Source organism: Phyllostomus discolor, chromosome 7 (genome assembly GCF_004126475.2).
Source record: "Phyllostomus discolor isolate MPI-MPIP mPhyDis1 chromosome 7, mPhyDis1.pri.v3, whole genome shotgun sequence".
Taxonomy (NCBI): domain Eukaryota; kingdom Metazoa; phylum Chordata; class Mammalia; order Chiroptera; family Phyllostomidae; genus Phyllostomus; species Phyllostomus discolor.
In genome coordinates, this window is record NC_040909.2 from 117,378,324 (window position 1) to 117,402,760 (window position 24,437).

At 36.8% G+C, this 24,437-nt stretch overlaps 1 protein-coding gene across 4 annotated transcripts in view; it reads right to left on the reverse strand.

Moving 5' to 3' along the window:
• Positions 1-24,437, reverse strand: part of ANGPT1 (angiopoietin 1) — a 229,660-nt gene that overhangs the window by 82,510 nt on the left and 122,713 nt on the right. For all 4 annotated transcript variants that reach the window (XM_028534010.2, XM_028534009.2, XM_036031352.1 and 1 more), the window contains exons 2-3: positions 17,650-17,805; positions 8,972-9,093 (exon numbers count right to left, since the gene is read on the reverse strand). In XM_028534010.2, the coding sequence (XP_028389811.1) occupies positions 8,972-9,093; positions 17,650-17,805 (278 nt within the window). The remainder of the gene's footprint in view (positions 1-8,971; positions 9,094-17,649; positions 17,806-24,437) is intronic.

Sequence of the window (24,437 nt, forward strand, 5' to 3'; positions counted from 1 at the left end):
CAGAATTAACTATTAAATTGACAATGTAAAGATCAAAATTTGGATATATTACTAGTAATATTATTAGATGAAACTCTGAGTTACTGCTTTGTTCCTGAAATAAGATGAGCATTGGCCTTTCACTTTTCCTACTCAGTAGGTAACACTGTGGTTTAGAGAACTACATGCCATCATTATAACTTGTATTTATTACTTTCTAAGTGCCAATAGTGCTCTCAGCACTATGTCAAATATACAACTCAATTATTCCTACTCTAAGGATTTATTTTTAGAGAGAAAACTTCAAATAAAACAACAGCAGCTATAAGAAACTTCTATTTCAGATATAATACTTTAATAAATCAATGCTTTTCCACTTTCCACTTTTGATGCATTTCTTGTTCCAGAGGACATATAAAGATGGCCACTAGCTGAGATGTCAACAAAGGTTCATCTGTTTCGTTTTGTTGTTCAGGATACTCTGAAAAGAGCTATGATTAGAAAGTTCATTAAAGGAGTCCTGGTGCCAAAGAAAACAATCTTGGACACTGGTAAAAGGAATACATGCTTAGCATGTTAGAAAGAACATTAATTTTCATAATTTACTAAACACCCTTTAATGTACCATGACTAACAGGTATCAAAAGCCATCAAAAGACACGGCTGTCATGTTAAAATAGATATTCATGTAAAGAAGGGGCTGCTCATGCAAGTAAGAGCCTGCTCTGCATCACAGACATCTTACAGAATGTGGAATAAAATATGTGCATAAAAAATATTATGCGCGAACACTACAAGCAAACTGGAAGCCTGTCACCATGTTTCCCTGAATGACAGGTCTTCCTAGTTATTATCCCTTCTCATCATTTTTCTCGCTTCATGTCTTCACTTGGAATCATGTTGATAACTTTTTTATTCTAGTAATTGTCTACTAAACTTTATTTATGAGGTATATCCTTTACATTAAAGGATCCTTTACATTAAAGGATACACTTTTTAAACTTCTTCAGGCTAAAGACTGATCTCTCTTTACCCTTCTGCTTTTTTTGACACTATGCACCCCTCCCTCCTGTCTTTTCTTCATATTTGGCTTCCAAAAAACTATTCTATTTTCTTTGATACTTCACATCCCTTGGTTATTATCTACTTGGGAAGCCAGCCCTTTGTCCCCACTATTTCTAAACTGGTTTGAATCCAAAACTTTCTTGCCAGAAAAATTCATATGCTATCTCTACTTATTAATTCCATCCTTGCAATATACCATTATAATTGTGTAGCATTTTAAAACTTTTATGTCCTTTGATTCACAAAGTAATACAATGATATACACTGAGTAGATATTAATAAGCCCCAGTTTATAGGTAAAAATCTAAAAACCTTGTCCAAAACTGTGCACATATTGATTCAGGACCGAAATAAAAAGCCACATCTTCTAACTTGTCAAACTAGAAAGCTTCCCACAAAAACCCAGTGCAGCAAAAACTAATATTAGAGTCTCATGTCTTTGATTTAGGATAAAATTATCTCTACCTACTTCCACCCATTTATATTTTATAAAGAATCAAGGCATTACCTTAACATCATCTCCTTAGTATTTTTTGCTGTCCATCTGGTTATTCTGGAAGTTTGTCTTTCACAATATTTCAACCTATCTATCTTTTACATGTATAAAGAACAAATGTCTTAGCCAAATCAGATTTCCTTTTTAATCTCAACTGATATTTTCTTAGCACTACTCTGCCTTAACAGTTCTGCCATTAAATTTAATTTTCTTACTCAACAGATCAATCATATCCCATTTTGTCCTGAAGCCTTTTATTGGTTCTCTTGAATTTTCCCTGTTCAGGTCAGTTGGGAGAAGCCACTCAGACAGGCACAAACACCTCTATATGCAAAGGCTGGTCTGAAGGACATTATAGCTCCATTGCCCTAAGACTAGGTAAGCAAAGTAGCCATATTTCCTGGGATGATGACCTTTGCCAAAAAGTTTTGTTTAGGTTTATATGTATAATTTAAAACCTAGATGCTGATTCCAAACTCCAGTGCACAGTTTTTAGAGTGCAATTGATATTTTTATTAGTTAAGATTCCCATTGTCAAGTTTTTGAGAAGCCTAGATTACATAAACAATTTTTATTAAGATGCATCTTTTAGAATTAGTGTTCCATGGAACAATAATTTAAGAAACTGCACTTACATCTTGATACACAAACTGAGATAGAAATCCAAAGACAAGAGTTTCTCACAGGATTCTCCATACTTCCTGTTTCCCATCTTTCTGGAAACACTTTGAGAAGAGACATATATGGAATTTTGGCACTTAACTTCTAGTTTGAGGCAGAGGTGTACTTTAATGAAGAATAAAGTAAACAAGATAGTATAGGTCTTGAACTTCAGCAAAAGTTTCTAAGTGTATGTAAAGCCTTATTTAAAGTTTTTGGTTAAGTTTTCCCCCTCAATTCCACAGTCTGTGTCCTCCAACATATATTATTGGAAGTATTTCAAATCATTGAACACATCTTGAAGCTTTCACAGAAAAAGCTCTCCCCTTCAAATTGTTTCCCACAATAGAGTCCTTAACATAGCAGCCAATGAATCCACAGTGGTGACAGTTGCCTAAGCTCCATGTGTGTAAATATAGCTCTTAAACAAGGAGGAAGATGTTAAAAATATAGAAATTTTCTCATTTTTATCTGTCTGAGCCTACTTGCCGATGTTTCAATTCTTAAATTTTACTTTAAATATATAAAATGTCAACTTGTGTTGCAAATATGATTTTTAAAAGTGATTTTCCCCCATTCAAATAAAAGTATAATAAGTTCAGATTAAATTTATATTTTCAGTTTACATTTGTACAGAGTGAATTTTCTCTCAAAATATGAAGTTAAATATTTTTGTAATTCAAATGAGGACAGAAGTGTAGATCGCTACAAGTAAACACTGGCAAACAAATGTTTTAAAGTTTGGGGTAAATACGAATAAGCTCAATATGTTTCAGAAGCCAGAAACCAAAAAGAAAAATATACAGCTTGTGACATAAAAATGTGATATGTCTCTAAAAAATAGATTGGATAATAAACGACAGATTAGAGAAAGTATTTGCAACATATATGAAAAACTTTCAATATTCATTAAAGAGCTTATATGAATTGATAAAGCAAAGATAAAGATAGTCACAGATAAAGAAATGCAAATGGCTATAAATATGAATAGATGTACAAGCTAACCTTTCAGGTAGAAGAGATTAATAGGATGGCTAGCAAGGTTTGGAGAACTTATCCAGCCTATGCACACTTGAGGAGAATATAAAATTATGGTACAACTATAGCAATGAATGAGGAATAGCTGTATTATATCCATGTGTAATATATCCATGATAAGAAGTAGAAATGAACTCAGCATTTAAAAATAGTTATCATCTATATACATTGTCATATAAAGATGTACTTGGGCATGTGTACAATTGTATAGGGGGTGTGTTTGTGAAAACACACTTGTAAGTGTGCACACTCTTTATACACATGTATATATCTTAGTATTCACAGAACAAGTCTGAAAGAAGAAGCACCGAACTGTTAATCTGTTGATGATTTTTTGCGGGCAGTGGTAGTGGTAGAGGATATGGAATTAGGGAGACTTTGATTTTCAGTTGTTACACTTCCATATAATTAAATATCTAGATCAACTGTGCGTTACTTTGTTTATTGATCAGAAAGATGTGTAAGCAGCTTTGGATCTATAGTGGTCTGGGAAGATGCTCTCTAGAGATTTAAAAATTGGGCTGAATTAGTGAACCTCAGAATGTAAACTGATAATTTAGGGTTCCATGCAATGAGCTTTTGGGGATGCAGAATAGTGGTTAAACATCATCTATGATTTATCTATGTGAAGAACAATTAATATATTTATGATATTTAATGCAAACTATGTAATTTGTGTTTTTCATTAAAAATATTTTTCAGCCATATCTGCCCGTGTGTGTGTGTGTGTGTGTACATAGAAAATACATATATTGGGATAGAGTTACTTGGATATTTACCAGTTCATCATTCATTCACCATTTAAAAAGCATTAAACACTAAATATGCTTGCTGTGAAAAATTGTGCCTGAAGCATGAAGACAAAGATAAATAAAATAGTCTCTGTGTTCCAGAAGTTCACACCTAATAGTAGAAAAACAGATAAACGCATGCACACACACACACACTACAATGGAATGGGATAAGTGAAATAATGGGGCAGAAACAAGGTACAGTGTTATAGTCTGCTTGTCAGAGTCAGAGAAGGGGTCTTGGAGGGAGTCATGTCTGCAGTAACATAAGTTTTGAAGGATAGGAAGAAATGTGAATGAAGAAGAGCTACAGGGCACTTCAAGTAAGTCAAATATCAAATACATCTGAAATAACATCAAGCTTTCAGTGGGACACTAACAACTAGTGTATTGAACACTTACTGTGTGCGTCAGGCACCGTTGCTGGTGCTTTATAGTCATTAACTCAATCTTTCATCAACTCCATTCACTACTATTGTTACCACCCCTATGATACAAATTACGAAACTAAGCACAGAGAGTGTAAGTAACTTGCTCAAAGTCACACAAATAATATGTGGCAGAGTCGGTTTTAACACGATCGAAGAAAAGTGAAAATTAGGCAGTCTGGCCTCAGAGTTTGTGCTCTTAGCTATCAGACCAGATTTCCCAACCTTTCAGAAGGCTTGTAGAAGTAAGGCTGTGAATTAGAATTATAATGATCATGGACCGTATGCTCTGCTAAAGAGCTTGATTTCTTCAGGCAGTACGGAGCATCATTTGTGGGTTGTGCAGACGCTGTCTAGAGATTTAAAAGTTGGGCTGAATTAGTGTACGTGGAACCTGAACAGAAGGGGGGAGTGATCTGACTTGCATTTCAGAAAGCAGGCTGGGGCAGTGCTCCGGGGGATAGGTTTGAGAGACATTAAGCCTTAAGGCAGAGGTCACTGCAAAGGCTAAGACAAGAATTAATAGTATGAGCTAAAAGATAGTAGAAATAGAAATACCAGGATAAATTGGAAAAAAATATTTAGGAGATGAAATTGACAGCATCCACAGTCCTTCATGAGCTTTGAGGACTCAGGGAAAGGAAAGCATTAAGGCCCCTGGATTTCCAGTATGACTGAGAGGTAATCACTGTCATATTGTAAGGTCAACAAAATTTAAGTGAAAAAAAATTATATAAATTAAATTCATTTTTAAAAACACAAGAGGAAAAAAATGTTCTATTTGATCAGCATCTGTAGGTGTTCCATTTACAATGTATAGAATAGAGTAGTTTAAATTTATATATGTTTCCTTAATCCCTTCTATATATAACTAATAAGATTCAATTTAATTTTATGCTAGAAGCTAGAAAGATTTTACTTTAGTACTTTCTACAGAATTTATCAAATGGAAGACAGCTTTAATTAATAAGACTGTAATTTAACTTTTCATTTCTTTGGTCAGATTAAGTATGAAAAATATCAATATTTTATTATGCCATTACAATACATTGTTCATAAGGTATAATTTAGTATCTTGAAATTATACACACTTCAATAACTTAAAATTAATTAACATAATAATTTCCCATAAACTCTAGCTAGAAGATAGATGAGACTTGTCAAAGAAGTTCAGCGAATTCCTAAGGTAAAATAAATAGTTTATATTTCCTACTCCAGTATTAAGAGGAATAAATAATGATCTATGTAGGAATATGCCAAAAACAACTGGCCTACTCCTTTCCTCAAATTTATACTTGTTTGTGTTAAGAGGATAACTTGACAACCACATCAATTAATCTTGAAGCTGCATCATGTTGGAAAAATATTTTTGTAATAATTAAGTCAGAGAGTCATCATGCATTTGAACTCTAACATTGCCATACACTAGCTGTTTGGTCATAGGCAAGTTACTTTGACCTTTGTGAACTTCAGTTTCTTTATATGAACAATGGAAATACTAATAAGTGCTTTGAAGAATTAGTTGAAGGATTAATATAGTGTAAAGCATATACTATGTTAATACACCTGGCACAGCTGTTTACCTGATATGAGGTAGCAAGGCAGCAGACAGCTTTGCTAAAACTGTGTTGGAATGACCAGCACATGTGTAGTTTCGCTTCACTCTAGATGGTTTTAATAAAGATTTCCCTAATCTTCCCTCTGTATATTCAACACAAGCACCAAGAAAACCCAAGTGCTCCATCTTTGTATGCATGGAATGTTGATTTCCCTTCCTCTAAATCCTAGTGAGGCAGAACTTCTTCTGGCATATCTTTTCATCTGGCTGTGCTCCCACAGTGGAAAAAGCCGGGGTTAAGTTAGAGATGGGCAGGTGCCTTGAAATCTGGTCAGCTGACCAAACCTTTAGATCAAAAGATCCATTTACATATTTGGTTCACCTGAAGGAATTTGCATTATGACATCTTTCCCTGTTTACCTCTTTTCTATTGTTATGAGCAGAAGTGGCAGGACACACACTGGGGGAATCCAATGGAAGTTGACAATGACACGTCAGACTTTGTGGTCATACCAACCCTGTATGCAGGGTAAATATGAACACTTCCCATTTCTTGTGTGCTTGGTTGTATAATTTCAATTATACAAGCCAGTTCCTCACCTCTTACTTCCAACTGCTGTTTCCTTAAGGTAAGAACAAAACCAAGTTTTGAGATTAAGGATAGCATCCAACAAAAGGCAAAATATCTTAAAGAAAACAAACTGGGCCCTGGCTGGTGTAGCTCAGTGGATTGAGTACAGGCCTGTGAACCAAAGGGTCGCAGGTTTGATTCCCAGTCAGGGCACGTGCCTGGGTTGCGGGCCAGGTCCCCAGTAGGGGATGCACGAGAGGCAACCACACATTAATGTTTCTCTCCCTCTCTTTCTCCCTCCCTTCCCTTCTCTCTAAAAAATTAATAAAATCTTAAGGAAAACAGCAACACCTGTTCTTCTTGAAAAAAAAAAAAAAGAAAAACTGGAAGCTTTTTGGTGCCACCCATATCAGACTGTTAGGAAAACAAATAGTAGAGCAAATGTTGTTAAATCGTATTCCTGCTTTGTGCCTTCTGTCATTTAGGGAATAACGAAATGAATGTAATGAGGCCAAAAATCCATTTTCAACCTTACAATTGACGCATTTAATTTGTCAGGATGTAAACCAGCAAGGCCTCTCGGCATGATTATGCAGTATAATCCGGTTCATAAAATATTCCTCCTTGTTCTGCCAGAGAAGTGGTGAACCTTCCTAAGGGCCAGCTCACCCCGCTGGCAGTGGAGACCCCGTCATACTCAAACTAGTAAGTCACACACCCAGACACAACCGCTGCATTCTTCGGGGAGGAAGCAAGCTCAATTTAGATAATCCCCTTTGCAAAGTGTACTACTAGCTGATCCAAACCAGACCTGGCTGTCTAAAGGCGTATGTTCCTACATTTCAGAGATGCCTCGATGTAGGAATAGCTTCTTTTTCATTTGGACAATTAAGATTCACTCATGGAATAGGTAGGGATGATCAATAAGCTATTTAAAAATATATAAAACAGCTTCATGTTTGACTTTGACCTTCTATCCACTCAAATGGGTTGAGGGCCTACATTTCTTTGTTGCTCTAGAAAGTGCTTGGCAGGGTTCCTCTAATTCTATTTCACACATGCAAACAAACAATAGCAATAAACAGAACAGGGAAAGTATGCTGTGTATCACAAGTACGTACTTTGGTTTCTATAAAAAAGAAGACTTTAAAAGTGGTTCATGGGAGCATGTGCCTGGTTTAAGAACAGATGTCCCACCGACACTCTACTATACACACTGAACCCTTAGCAGGAAGACACAGGTAACTACAGAAAAAAGGCAATGCTAGGAGACATAGCACACAGATTGTAAAACACTCTCTGGAACCACATGTGAGGTGATGTCATAACTGGGGGTCAAAAAAGAAAGGGGTACAGAGTAGGAGTAAAAGATGCATATTTTTGTCAGCATGGGCACAGAGATAAATTTCAAATTAAAATATAAATTCCTTAATTTATAGTGAAATACCTCTGTTGCTGAAAAATGGAATGGTTATAGTCCTGGAAAAATATTATTAAAAGTAAATGGTGTGATTTGTATGTGTAAGAAAACCTGAATTTTCTTTAGAAATTAGAATTCAATGAGGGAGGAATTCATCAGCAGCAGACATGCATGTGTTTGGGGCCGGGAGTAGGACTCCTCCCAAAGGCTGGGGAACACAGAGAAGCCTTTTCTGCCTGAGCTGCAGTGGGTTCGAACCTGGGCTTAGCTTTACTGATGGAGCAGAGTGAACAACTTTTAAGTAGTTTCCTTTAAAAGAGAACATTCCATGTTGAGAACTCCATGGCAGGATAAGATACCAGCTGTCACATCAAGAATCATGATGGATAAAAGAAAAGCCTAAAATGACCTAGAATTAGGGTAGAAGGAATATATATATATATTTTAAAGATTTTATTTACTTATTTTTAGAGAGGAAGGGAGGGAGATAGATAGAGAGAGAGAAAAATATCAATGTGCGGTTGCTGGGGGCCATGGCCTGCAACCCAGGCATGTACCCTGACTGGAATCGAACCTGCAACACTTTGGTTCGCAGCCCATGCTCAATCCACTGAGCTATGCCAGCCAGGGCTCAGAATATATTTTTAATTAAGAAAAAAGGAAGTATGAATATGAGAAGGGGGAGGACAAGAGAGTGACAGCTTTCCTTTATTTTTATATTCAAAATTCTCACTCTTTTTTCCTTCTTTCCTTTTTTCTTTCCTTCCCTCCTCCCTTCCTTCCTTCCTTCCTTCCTTCCTTCTTTCCTTCCTTCCTTCCTTCCTTCCTTCCTTCCTTCCTTCCTTCCTTCCTTCCTTCCTTCCCTTCTTCCTTCCTTTTGCAAACCACTTCCATTTTTTTAAGAGCACAGAGTTAGAAGATACAAATGTCATGTTTAAATATTTTTGGAATACAACAGTCCTCACCTGTTTTTCTCATGAATCTTTAGGATTTCATTTGTCTGTTGAAGAAGTTGCTTCTCTAGCTTGTATGTTGATAATGAATTTTCCAGCAGTTGTATTTCAAGCCGAGATGTTTGATTTAGCATCTGAAGTTAAAGATAAAAATATTTTAAATTTCCATCACAAAGAGTAAAAACAATTATTTGCATTTTTAAAATTTAGTTGTGTATTCTTTTAAATTAATATTTCCTCCATAGTATTTATTTAAATGGTCTACATTCTACAAACTAATGCTTTACATATCTGTTAAACATTATACTCATTTGAGATTGAGGTTGCAATTGAATGAGAAAATTGAGTTGTTAAATCCCTTTTCAAATTTAAACTTTTGTATCCTGAATTCCTAGAATATTTCACTATGCCAGTTGCTTTGTATGTATTATCTCCAATATTTACAAGTGAAAAAGTGAGTATTACATACGTTCTTAAGATATTGTGTATAATTAAGAACACTTAATAGGTATGTAAAATATGCTTGCCTGGATCCATCACTTTACATAAACCAATTAGAAATGTGTAAACAGCTTTAGACAGTTTAGCCATATTCACAATCACATATTTATTGAACACCTATGTTAGGTCATGTCAGCCCTTCCAGGTGTCATATCATTTCATACACATGGGCACCTGTTGAAGGAGGAATTATCACCATTACTTTACAAATGAGGAAACAGGTTTAGCAAGAGACAAATCCACACAGGAACTCAGGGAAGAGCTGGTTTTCAGTTCTAATTCTAATGCTCTCTACAGAAAACTGAGGAGTGTCAAACTACCCTGTTCTGGGTCTTCACCTTAAGAGAGGAAGTAAGCAGGAACCCAGATCACAATGAAGATAGACTGTGGGCATCCTTTCAGATCACTACACTGGGTCCTCTAGAAACTGTAAATATTCAACTTGTCTGGAATCCTGGACTCACATTGCTAGTTGAGCTTCACTATAACGTGAGTCTGTGATCTGTGAACCCAAACACAATCATCCTCTGAACAAACATCACATACTCCAATCCTAGAAGATGCCTTCAAACTGTGTCAATGTCCTTGCACCTCCCCATCTCTGTCCTGCCCCCACCCTTCTTCCTTAAGAGAGGTAAAAAGGGCAAAGAAGAGGTATAATTGTTTTTTAAAGTTTCCCATGTCACTTGAAAATGCTTGCAGGCACATTTTTGCTATAACTGCTTATTGAAAGGGACCTGGAAAATCTTCTAGAAGGTCAATATCAATGTAAAGTGTCTTTGTCTAAAAATGTCACCATTAGTATTCTCCTCCTTTTCTGTAGCACATCTAAACGTATGTCAGATGCCCAGGGTAAACCTTGTAATAATAGACTGATGTGATGTGGGCTGGGCTTGGGCTACAGGAAGTTGTGGAGGAAGGAGACATTTTCAGGGGAGCAGGATGGGGACTAAGGTGATGAGAGAGGCAATTAGTTCAGTTGCAAAACTTAAGGAGGTGCCAAAAAACTCAGTAATCAAGATAAATAATATTTTAATACAACATTTTAAAAGATCAAAATTAAAGCAAAAGATCCACAGTTAACATATTATTTTAAAATAAAAAAAGGATCTGCCTCTGGATACGTATGTATAACTCAGTTTCTCATCACTTGTTCCCACTCCCCTCACCCTCGTCCCAGCAGGGGTGCAGCATGGATGGGGGGCAGTGGAAAAGAGAATAGTAAGATGGGGTGTTTGTGCTTTAAAAAATTCAAGGGCTATGATTCATTTATACAATTGCCACAGCTATGGATCTGAAAGCCAGGCTAACAGTTACTAAAGCTTATCAAACCTTCTATTGGTGGAGAGTTTTAGAATTTTTAAAAATATTTTACTATTCTGAGTCATTTCATTGAGGGGAAACAGGAGCAAAAAGATGTGGGATTTGAAGGCAGAGTTAGGAGCAGTCCAGAGGAAAAACTGGAAGAGAATATAAAGACTGAATACACAAAATATAACTTTCAACTATTAAACATATTTTTGTACAGACCAGTTATTTGTTTATTAACTAGAGTGATAATTGATCATATAATTAAATAGGGAATGAGACAGCTGTATTTTTCAGTGGCAGAGGTTGGCACAGAGAAGACTACTTACTGAATAAACAAAAGGTACATTGTCTCACTGAATTTAGCATATCATATGCCATTAAGTAAAATATTTTCTCTCATCATACTCTCTGATCACACTTCCCGATATCCTCAAACACTAAAATTTTTATTTTACAAAGGACAGAAGTTGTTTTTCTCCATGTCTAGAGAACACTGAGAAAAGAATGAAAGGATGCAAAATTAAAAATGAAGCTGCCTATGTTACCTTAGGTGCTATCTTAGATGCTAAGATCACTCTAACTCTAGAGACTACTACAGCTCCGATTTTTTCTTTCTTTTATCCTAACTCTAATCTACCTGTTACATAGGAACCAGAGTGATCTTTGTAAAAACATAAATCAGGTCATGCTATTTCCTATGTTAAATCTGCCAATGGCTTCCCTTTGCAATTAGAATAGATTCTGAAGGTTTTAGCCTGGCCTACAAGGTCCTATATGCTCAGGACCTAACCTACTTCTCAGATTACTCTCCTTGTTTATGATGCTTTAGCTATATTGGCTTGCTTTCTGCCACCACAATATGCTGAATTAATTTCCACCTCAGGGCCTTTGCATTTGCAGCTTCCCCTGCCTGGAATGCCTACCCCTTCCCAAATACACCTCTAATTTCTTCTCATCATCAGGTCTTGCTCAGGAGGTTCCTTCCTGGCCACTCTCTGTAAAGTATTGTCTTCCATCAGTCCCCATGTTTTTTTATTTTATTTTATTTTATTTTATTTTGTTTTGTTTTGTTTTATTTTATTTTATTTTATTTTATTTTATTTTATTTTATTTTATTTTATTTTATTTATTTTATTTTATTTTTTCATTTCATTTCATTTCATTTTATGAAACATCACTATTTGAAATTAACCTGCCCATTCACTCATTTGCTGTCTTTCTTCCCCATGAGGATGCCATCTGTACAAAGGTGGGACTGCTCTACCTGGAGCCCTCCAAACCTCCAGAGCCAGGCACGGGGTCAGTGCTGTTTGTTGAATGATAGGCTAGACAACAGACAGTGAGTTGTTCAAGTGGGATAATTCTCAGAGAGTGGGTAACAGGTCATGTGACTATCGAGCTGGACCTCAGTGATAGCTTAGATCTAAAGCAGCATCTGAATGTGAAAGTGGGAGGGGGAGGTGGGGTCAGGGGGAGGGGAGTGGGGAGGCAATCTCCAAAGTCCAGGCTAAGTGTCAGGACATCTCAGGCTAGTTTTGAGCAAAAATGCTAATCTTTTCTTTTCTTTCCCCATCACCTTGACCCAATAGCTGTTTTATTTCAGTTCTCTCCATTGATGCTTTAAAATAGGACTGAAGTTCAAAAGTAAGCAACTGAGAGAACTATACAGGGAACTATGATAAATTGACCACTTTCTTGCCTTGTGTCTATGGAAGTTGCTGCTTAGCAATAATCTAAGTGTTCCATTAAAATGACAAAAGATATTTCCTTCTTTAGCCTAAACACATTCCAAAAGCTCATCTCTGCAAAAATGAAAGGAAGGAAGAAAGAAAGAAAAGAAAGAAAGAAAGAAAGAAAGAAAGAAAGAAAGAAAGAAAGAAAGAAAGAAAGAAAGAGTATATGAAACAAGACCTCACTAAACAATTTCAAAGCTTAAATATTCCATAATATACCAGACAATAAGGAAGACTTAAGACTTGAAACTGAGGATTTATGGACTATAAAATTTTAGTTCTTTTTTTAAAAAAATAAACAAATTTAAAATAAAAATTTCTAGTTTCTCAATGACAGTGAGCTAGAGAATTTCAGCCAGCTTCCCTTCAATACTTTTAAAGTGCCTCTCATATTTCTTAAAAGGAATATCTCCCACAAAATAATTCACTTACCAGCATATTAACTTTGAAATCAGCCCTGTTTTTAGGTTTGTGTTTCCTTTTACTTAATCATGTTTTTCAAATGAAAAATATAACACAAGTTATGATGTCGTGGCAATGAGATTTTCACAGAAGAATAAAGGCTGATGCACATACAAGGAATGAGAGTTAGGAGATCACCATTTCACAAAATCAATGAGATAATTTATTTGGTCAATGATGGGCAATGTGATAAAATACCACTCTATAGGTTATTTGTTAATTCCCAAGGGGAAAGTAGGTGATTGGGATGCAGAGATGTGGAGGCTTCTAACTAACCCTAGGCTAAAATGGCACCACTGCGAGGGCGGCAAGCCAGCAGCTGTGCCTGCTGATGAGGTGTAACAGGAGGTGACCAACGGTTCTACAGAGTGCCCCACCACAGTGTTCAACTCAGTCTAACTGAGCCTACGGGCTACATTTCCCACTTACATAAACCATGAGCCATGGAAGAGTTGATTTAAAAGCAACTTTATAAAATATTAAGACAAATTCAGAATATGGGACAGTATAAGAATTATTTCTTATAATAATTACCCAGCTTCTTTAAAATCTCAAGAAAAAAAAAAATCAGGAGGTTGCTCCAAAAACAGAGGGACTATTAAATCTTAAAAAATAAAATGCTTGTAAATTTTTGGTAGAAATACTGGGAAGTGGGGATGTTTGGGGTGGGGAAGAGTGGTAGGGAAAAAATGGAGACACAGGCTCCCACAGGCTCACACACAGCTATGCACAAGCAGCTTCCCTGTGGCTAAGAAAGGTACCTTCCCCGCTCAGTCAATAACAACTGCTATAAAAATGGTTTCTGTCAAATTACCATGAGATCTTCTGCCTGCCATTGCTGATGACATCTGATTTCTTTCCTCTCCACCCCAACACTAACTCACTCTTTTGAGATAGGAAGGTGGCCAAATTTGTCATGTTCCTCAGAGTATAGAGAAAATATATTCATCCAATGTTCTTAGTCAAACATCCTTGCAATACATTGCTTCTGTTCAAAATCTTCATTAATAGAATATTAAGAAGGAAATGGTTTAGAAAAGCTTGGCAAATGAACTCAGTTAAACTCACTGAGGATAAGAACTCCATCAAGGAGGTACTTAAAATATAAAATTCCATTTCTAATCCTACGGGACCCATACAAATTATAGGACATTGGAGGAAACTTAGGCTAAGTACCTAAGGAACCATCCAATAGTTACAGGGCCAGCAGGGACAACACTGGGTGCTCGGATTGCATGAGGTGCTGTGCAGTCACATAGTAAAATGGCAATAATTGGTAGGACCATCAGCAGCAATGGAGAAGCAGCAGTAGCATCTTCAACCCTTATAGAAAACACTCAGTGGCTGCTATTAGGTTCCCTTTACTTTTGCTTTATCTGATTTCCATCTTACCCTCTGCTGAGATCCATTTAGTGTGCACAACCTGAGAGAGGGAAAGGAATCACAGGAGAGAGACAGTGTAGATAAGAGCCATTAAAGCATGTAGACTCTAGGTTCAAGTCTTCTCTCTAACTTAATTTCCTACTTCTTGGTTCTTTCATCTGGGACAAGTTGCTTCACCTCTCTCAGTGTCAGTTTCCATATCTTTAAAAGAGAAATGGTAATAGTGCCTACCTTATAGAATTTTTTAAAAATGATTAAATTGGTAATACATGTAAAACATCTTAGAACAGAGCTGAATACAGGTTATATTTTTAGAGGTGAATTGTAATATAGTTTGTCTATTATTGTGCCTCTAATCAAAATTGGCCTGAGGAAGAAGTCAGAAATAGACTCTCACTACAGGAAGGGGTATGAATAATGAACATTGTTTGAAACTAACCCCTTCATGTTGTGCACTTGGAAAGAGGAGCTGGAGGGAGAGGAGATATTGGTACATATCAGAGTGAGAAAAACATTGAAAGCTAGGACAGAGAGGAATAAACAGGCATGGTGTGGGTTCCCGATTCCCACCACCACAGCCAGCAGGTTACTGAAATGTGCCCATTATGTCTCCTTTCTAATCCTGATGCTTTGAGCACAAGAGTATTTTTAAACGCCATTGTATGAAACCACAGCTCTAATGTCTTGGCTCTCAAGCCTAGAAGGTGAGCAGAGGGCTGGAAAGCAGTGTTACTTATCTTTATGACATCAACATGCAAAAGCTAAGGCACTAAAATGGATTGCAAAACCATTGGCATGAGCTCCTAGAATAACTGAGGACCTGAAATTAGCTTTGGAAAAGCAGCACTTAGCAACCATGAAACAAAATACAATGGATATGGGAGCAAACACTTGGGAGCACACCTACATAGCACAAAAAGCTTTAATGGTTTATAAATTCTTACTATAAAATAATAGAGTATATTGAGATTAAGGAATAATTCAGAATTCATTTTGTAACCTTGGCTGTACATTGGGACTTGAGTGCACTTGAATAGTTATGCCTAAGTGGAATATATCCTGTTGCAAAGGCTCAAATAAGCACCCTATAGGTCTACATTCACATGAAAAGGGTTTGGAGCCTTCCTCTCATGGTGCGTTGTGATGGATTTTTGAATTTTAAGACGTTTTCAAGGTTTTAGCTATCCTAAAATTCTTGGTGCATCTTAATCTTTCATTGGCCTTTAATGACAATGTGATTTTAGCTACTCAGCATGGGGAGTAGGTTTTGCTTCTATCCATTTTCTGTACTATTTCCCATAAAGTACATCCTTTAGCCTTAAGGATACAGAACGAGTTGTTATTTCTTAAAACCTTACGTAGCATGTGTCTGAACAGTGACTCATGTGTTAACAATGGGATTTCTGCCCCCACGCAAGTCCAATTCCTAGGTAGAAAGACAACAGAAACAACTCAAGGTTTTCTGGGATGAAAAAAATTAAAACAAAATCCTGCCATGTTTGTCATAAAACTTGTTATCAGGTTACAACAGAAATGGAAATAAATTCTGAAGTTCAATCAAGTATGCTAATATTAATTATATATTTTGGTTTTTGAATATATAGAATGCTTTGTAGAAGATGGCGAGCGTTCTGTTCTGATGAAAATAGAGAAAATACACTCACATTACTTATACCACAAGAATCCAGTGTTCATTGAGCGCCCAGCTTACTTACTGTGATGATAAATGAGTATATAAAGTCTCATACAGTTTAGTTATATGTAATTTTCCCTTCCCCATCCCCATGGTTATCTGGTGATAGTATGCTATCATCAAAAAATATTTTGCAAAGCCTATGCGATTTTATTACCCCAATGTAATCCATATTTAAGTTCTCATTCAATTACTTAATTAATCAAGTGGGACAGAAAAGGAAATGAATAAGCACGCCTCAGTTGGAGTCCCAGATTTGATTCACTGGCTGTATCAATGTGAGAAAGTCCCTCAACTTTCTGACCTCCTGCTTGCTCTAAATGGTTTTCAAAAAATCATTTGTACATGAGAAAGCAGTTTGTGTAACATAAACAGCTCTGCACATATAAACTATTATTATTTCTCTTTAAATATCAACAATGTAATGCTATTAAAACAAATGAACTAAAACAGAAATAAGGTTGCATCTTACTTTTAAATTTATATTACTAAAATAATTAAATGAGGAGGACATTAGACAGGTAACTCTAATGTTTGAAACCACATAAGCAAACCAAAACCTAAGCCAGAGTCAATGCACTTGAATCCAACAACCAATCACAAACAGCCAACAAGGCTTTCCCAAATAAGGCAACTCCGTAAACTATAGCCAATCAAATACTTGCTTTGCTACCGCATCATCTATACTAAAACCTTTCCCTCAGCTCCTGAGAGAGAGCACTCCTAACCAATTTATTTAGGCACTGCCCAATTCTAACCAATGTTTGCTCAAATAAACTCTTGAAAATTTTAATATGCTTCAGTTTAACAGTATTATCTCAGCTTCGTTTCCAGAAATCAGCTATACTGGGTTTCAGAATGGTAACTGAAATAACTGTTTTCATGGTTCAAAGTAGACCAAGAGATCAACTTCTGGTCATCAAAAATGATGCTTTCACTAAACTGTAATAATAGGTTTGTGACAGCAGTGATTAAAGGGCATTTTACTGATTTGTGCTCAGATAAGTATGATTATACATAAATAGGTATTTCTTTGCCCATAGTAGGGTAGGTAATATATATAATACATGTATATGATCATGTACATATATGTACTATGTATATAAATGGAAAAAGAGTTTTCATTGCCTCATTATGAAACCATGCTGAATAAACAGACAAACAGACAGACAAACAAACAAATAAACTACACCTTCCTGGTCAGTTTACTTGGGGTTTTCCTTCCCAGTCCCTGAATGCACAAAACCTCTGCAGGTAGCATTACAGCTAGAGTACTACCGAAGACAAAAGGAGACAGGTCCAAAATGTACATAAATGATATCAATTTGACCCAAATGGTAGCGTCAGTGTTTATTTTAATTTAAACACCGATTAAATCCTTTGCCAGTCCTATTACTATAAGCACATACAAAACTAAATATACCAAACTTCATTTAATCAAAAGAAACATGCATAGCATGTCAGGCAGTCATTGTTGTTATGACCAATACACAAATGTGTATGTTTTCCCAGTCCCAGTGCTGCAATGTACTCTGTGTTTATGGGGTAAGCTAAAGGAAGAAAAATCTTCCCCAGTCACAAGTTTGCTGACTGGCCTCTGGGTGTACCTGGGTCTCCACATCTGTCAGCTTTCTGGTTTGTTCTGCGCTCTGGGAGAGGAGGCTGGTTCCTATCTCGAGCATGGTGGCTGTGTGGTTCTGAACTGCATTCTGCTGTATCTGGGCCATTTCCGACTTCATATTTTCCACAACGTAATTCTCAATCTGCAAGAGATGAAGAACAAAATATACTACATTATAAGCAAAGCCTCTCAGTTGGAGCATGTAATATTTACAATGACAAAACGAGACACAGCTGGCAAATCAGCCATCTGGCAGGGATCCTCTGCAGCTCTGGGAGTTAGGGAAATTGAAGCAGAGAACACAGAAATCCAGTTGTTAACAAACTGCTAATATACTGATACATATATGCAATCATCACAATCATAATAAAAATTTGCACTTGGATAGTGCTTTCGACATCATCTCATTTAACCCTCAGAGCAAAGATGTAAGAGAGTCAGGCATAGATGGTCTCACTGTTCTTTTTATTTTGTAGCTGAGGAAATGGAAACAGAATAAGAGAAGGTCAATAATGAGCCCAATGTCACCCAAAAAGAATGCAGCAGAGTTAGCATTAGATAATATAAATCTAAATCTTGGTTCTCTGGTCGCTACATTACACCATATTGACCGCTCATCTCAGAAAAATTCAACTTTCTTCTTCCACTTCTATAATGAAAAATAAAGACCATGCTGTTAGGGGAATGGGGTGAGGAGTGGGAAGAGGGCAGATGCCCAGATCACAAGCCTTTAAAGGGATATTAAGTATAGGCAACAGTATATGAAATGAGCTGCAGGGCCTTGGAGGTAGCTAAAACCATTCTCATTGCTCCTTTGGAAGCCCCAAAAGAAGGCACTGAAGGTAGCCAAAAAAGGTGCATTTGCCCTTCTCACCTTGGATAATATTTAGTCCTATTTATGGTGCCATCTTAGAGAATAGTATGGTTATAAACTAACTGGTATACCACAGGAGCCAAGAATTACTCAGAGGCTTTCTATGAGGGAGTCCGATAGGCATCTGGGAGAATACAGCTAAGCACATGCACTGCTTGAAAAACACAGAAGAAGCCTGCACCTCCCTGTCAGCGCACTTAAGTCCGCCCCCACCACTACATAGTGACTACATTTTATTACCCAATTACACATATGGGGAAACTGCATCCCAGAGAAGTCAGGCCCAAGGCCACACACCACAAAAACAGCCGGACTTGGATTTGAGTGCTGCAGTCCTTAATTTTCATACCAACACTTTTAACCACTTGACAGCTCTGCCAAGTCGTGCTTTCCAGGCTGAGTTCCAAGTCATTAACAGCTATGTGATTTTTACCGATTTGGTGATCCATAATACATCCGTTATTTTATAATCCAGAGTAACATTATTGCCATGTAACAAATGTAGTCTAAAGCTGAACTCCCCTTCGTGAAATGTTGGCAGCTTTGTCTCTAACACCGTCTGTTGCTTATTTTCATTTATCAAATATGAGTGAATCTGCCTCAAGCTAAAGATAATGAAAAGTTAGAACCAAACTCAAATTGTTATTAAGGAATTATTTTGTTCAAGGTCAATATAAAGGTAACTTCCCTTCATCCTTTATTCCCAGATTAGAAGTGGGAGGGGGGATTTCACCTACAAAAATGTATTATAAAATAAATACAAAGTAGGTTAAAATAAATATCTGCAAATTATCTTTACAGAATGTAACATCTCTAAGCCAAATCTTGGCTTTATTTTAATTGAGCTAATGCATTTAAACAACAATGGAAGGGTAAAGGAGGGTTGGCCAGAGTATCCAATGCCTGTTGTTTAGGATTCCACATTATGTTCCCTGTTTTCCTAATAACACTCCTTACATTTCTTTTGGGAAGTCATCTTTTCCACCTTCAAAACAAGCGCTTCAGGTAGAGCTGTCCCACCCTACATTCAGGAGTGGGTACATGTTTGAGCCTGAAAACCAGACTCTTCTGCTCTTACTTAGAGTGAAGAGTCCCCAGACAGAAGAAGATTGGAAATCTTGGTTCTGGAATTTTACCCAACTATTTCACAAAAGAATTTCTTTTACCTCTGTTCATTAGGCTGGTAACATGTATGCCTGACTGATAGCTCATCACAAAACCAGACCCAGACTAAGGATGAGGCTAACTCAGAAAGGCAGGTGATAGACAGACAGACAGACAGACAGGTGATATAGATAAGAAGAATGTCTTTGGAGGACCTGGATCCAGTCATGTGTTGAGCCACGTCCAGCCTTGGACATTCCATTGTAAAGTGTGTGATCTAATAATTTCCCTTGGGCAGCCCACTTTTCTTCTCTCCCTTTAATCACACCAACTTAGATTTCTAACACAAGCAAGAGAGTCTAGATTAGTGCTTTTGATAGATGTTTACCAAAGGGAGCCTCAGATAGGCAAACATTAGCAGTATGTTCTTTGCTTGTCCAGGGAATTTGGGCTGTATATGAACATGTATATTCCCAAATATAGCAGGTAAATCTCCATCATGGCGATGATAGCTGTCATTTATAGCTGATATTTACCAACTGTTTAATCTGTGGCAGGCACTGAGCTAAGATATATGTATAAACATCTCAGTGCCTGCCACAGGCTAAAATATATATAGTCTAGTACTTTAGTCTAGTCTACTTTCTAGTACCAACAATGTAATATGAAAAATAGAGACATTTATTAAAAAAGATACAAGATACAATAAACATCGTACATAGGACAACAGCTCCTCAGTCTCCTTCAAAGTAGGCACCTTGGGACCTCACACAGTTCTCCCAACATCTCTTCCACTGTTCCAAACACTGCAAAGTGCTTTGTTGGAATCACCATCAGCTGCCCCATTTTATTTTCCTGATCGCATTGATGTTCTGAAATCGCTTCCCTTTCACAGGTGGTTTTAGTTTGGGGAAAAGCCAGAAGTTGGAGGGTGCCAAATCTGGGCTGCCGGGGGGCCTGAATTGCCTGGGTGATTTGATGTTTTGCAAAAAAGCTCCAATAGATGTGAAGCATGAGTGGGTATGTTGTCATGATGAAGCTGCCAATCACCAGTTGCCCATGGGTACAGCTGTTTTCATTGTATTGCATCTCTCAACCAAAGAAAAACATTGAGGTAGTACTCATTGTTTGGCCTGGAGGGGTGTACTCATGATGGCCAACACCTCCCCAATCAAAAAACATAGTTAACATGGTCTTGATCTCGTTATGACTTTGCTGTTTCTTTCTGGGCATAGAGAACCAAGCAACTTCCATTGGGCCTTTGTTTCTGGATCATAGCCATAGAGCCACAATTCACCTGCAGTTATGATCTTGAGGAAATCTAGTTCATTGTTAGTGGTTTGAATCAAGTCATTAGCAACTGCAGCATGAAGTTCCTTCCACTGTGGTAGCAGAAGCTGTGGAATAAATTTTGCCATGAAATGTTTTATGCCAAGATCCTACATCAAAATCTTGGACAGAGATTTTGGAATCCCCAGATCACCTTCTAGTTTCCTCATTGTCAATCACTGATTTATGTTGATTGCAGCCCATACATGGTCAACATTCTCAGGTGTTCTGCTTATTGCAGGCCTTCCAGAATGTGGATCACTTTCAAAGGATTGTTGACTATCTTTGAAGTGTTTCTGCCACACTTTTATGTGTTCTGCACTCACTGCATTAACTTGAAAGCCATTTGAATCATCCAAATAGTTTCTGTGAATAATGTTCAAGTTTAACGCAAAATTTGATACAGATTCATTGCTCTACTCACTCAGTCTTTTTGAATGAGATGGCCACAGGGTACACATTCGACCACCCCCATTGACTAGTACAGTAAAGTCACCATTGTTCATGATGAGCATTCCTATCCACTCTCTTTGGCTGCCAGGTTACACTGACTGATGTCATGCAAACCATTCTTGTTATATTAACAATGTCTGGACTTTGTTGGACAGATCTCATTCATATATATAGTGGGTATATATATATATATATATATATATATACACTTTTTTTGCAAATACATAATAGGTGAAACTATTGATGCTTAGAAAATTTATAACTTGCTCAAGAAGAAACAAGAACTCAACCACAAGTGCCAGCCCATGTTCTTAACCTCTAACCTATTCAGCTTGGCTCTACTTAATTGCTCTATTTTATTATGTAGCTCCTAACCCTTGTATGTTCATCAAAAAACTACATGGGGAGTGTTTTAAAAATGCAGATAAAGGCAACACACAGCAGAACTCTGAATCAAAATTTTTAAGGGAATATTAGTAAGAAACTATATATTTTCAAAGGCCCCCAACTATAATTCTGATTCAGGCAAAGACCAGTGCTTCTCAAGGTATGGTCCACAGAATAATTGCCTTTATGAGAACTATTTGTGAAGAATCTGCCATGAGGTAAAGAACTTGTGCCAGAATGCAAATTAGTGTCACTAAGCACACTGTTGAGCTCACTTATGCTCTCTACCCATCTATCTACCTATCCATCAAAAACTTTCTCAATGAAGAAAATTATGTTCTAACACTTTTAATTTATATTGTGGTGCAAGCTTCTTACATTGTTTGCAGAATTTCCTTGAGTGTAATTTTAGTATTCTGATATGTCAGATTCCCTGTTCACAATGAAATTTCAAGTAACAACTTGTCTTCCATGTAGATTTCTCTCCTGAAAAAAGAATTCACTAATCACTGAGCTTCAATTCAATCTGCTTAATAATTACACATCAATTTTTTTATGCTGTTGGTTAGTGGGAGTCAGTTCTCAGAGTTTGACTTGCTCTGGATGTAATAATAATAATGTGCTCCAGGCTCCACAGAGGACAACACTTCTTGTATAGGGTGACTACATCAACTGTTTTTCAGCTGTTTTGTGATTCTATCTATGATAGGTTCTATTCATCTACTATCTATCTATCCATCCATCCACCCATTCATCCATCCATTCTGTAATGTTGTGCTTTTTTAACTGTGTAAGTTAACACCAGGAAGGCAAAAAAAACGCTTTATGCCAGCATTCATCACAAAGAACCTCCCAATCCTGCTGGCTCAGTTGTAGAAATAAAGTAGGTCTCCAACCTATACTAAAATTCTCATTTGAGCTGCCATCATAACATGAATATAACTCTAGTTAATTATTTTTTAATGAAATGGAGCTGCTTTCTTTAAGAGTAACTACCTTTTCATGCAAAAGGTAATGGCACACTAAAGCAGGGAAACCCAGATGTAGTTGATTTAAAGGCTGAGGAGAGAGGCAGAAGTCAAATATACAATGTGTGATTAATAAGGAGGACTACTTTCATCTTATCTCTAAACATTCCTCTGTAGATGTATAACTATGAAATCCGTCTTGATGTGCCATGTCAGCTGAGTTCAGAAAAGTTTTGTAACAAATTTGATTGTCTTCATGTATTACCTACTGGTTTTCAAAGTGTTTACAGAATATGATAGCTACATCAAGTTTCGATATTTTATAAGTCTCTAGGATATGAATGTTAAGCTTAGAAGAGCTGATGGGTTATAAGATAGGAGATTCCCAATCTGAATCATATAATTATTTGATTATACAGCCACTCTCAGTGTTTAACTACAGAGTTTTATAACTATTGGCCAAAATACTTATTAATAGTATTCAGGATGTGACTTAAAATGAAATAATGAACAATAAATGATGATTTTTTTAAGACTTTATTTATTTATTTCTAGAGAGGGAAGGGAGGGAGATAGAGAGAGAGAGAGAGACACCATGTGTAGTTGCTGGGGGTCATGGCCTGCAACCCAGGAATATACCCTGACTGGGAATTGAACCTGCGATGCTTTGGTTCACAGCCCACGCTGAATCCACTGAGCTACGCCAGCCAGGGCTTTTTTTTTTTTTTTTTTTTTAATAAATGATGATTTTTAAGTAGGGAAATAATGTTACATTTCTAAAGTGATTCAGTGCTTACAAAGAGGTCTCATACATATTGACTTGATTCCTATATCAACCCTATAAGGGGACTCTTTTATGGTTAAGAAATGGATGTCCAGAGACCTTGAGTGACTTGACAGAGATGAAGGAATGGATTCAAATCTATCTTCTGATATTCCACTAACCTCACAACTGTGGGAACTGCTCCCTTGATGGATTGGTTGGCTGGTTGATTGAGTAATTGATGGGTTAATTTCATTTTTTAGCTAGCTCATTGAGAATTCATTTCCTTATTCCTTTAAGAAAAACATGCATCATTAGAGGGTGACTACTTCACTCTGCTTCAACAAGTTGGAGGCTAAGTTAATTTGAGGTGAGGTGAGAGGCTCTATGGCCCAGAATATGTAAAGTATATTTTTCCAGTACTTTTAATCCAATGGGTCATTAAAAATCCTTTCATCAGTTCCTACCATTTTTTCTTAGTATGTACTTTACAACATGTTTGTTTACTTATTTCCATTCTATTTCTATGAGCCATTGTAAAATATAACAAAAGGAATAACAGTAACAACAATACACTAAGCCTTGGACTAAAGCTAGGTACATACCAGATTTTATGAATATGTAGCTAATCGACTTCTTATGACAATCTAGGCACTGTATTCATTTTTCTCATTTCACTGATAAGGAAACAGGCTCAGGGAGGTTAAATCAATTGTCTATGATCACACGGTGACCAAGTGGAAGAGCTGGCATGTTGATTTGAAACTGGCTACATGACCTTACAAGGTCATTCTAAAGGACTGTCACTCATCAGGCACAAGCACACTTCGACCAATATCACAGACAAATTCTGGTGATACACAATATTCATGAAGGAAACACATAAAGTGAAGGCT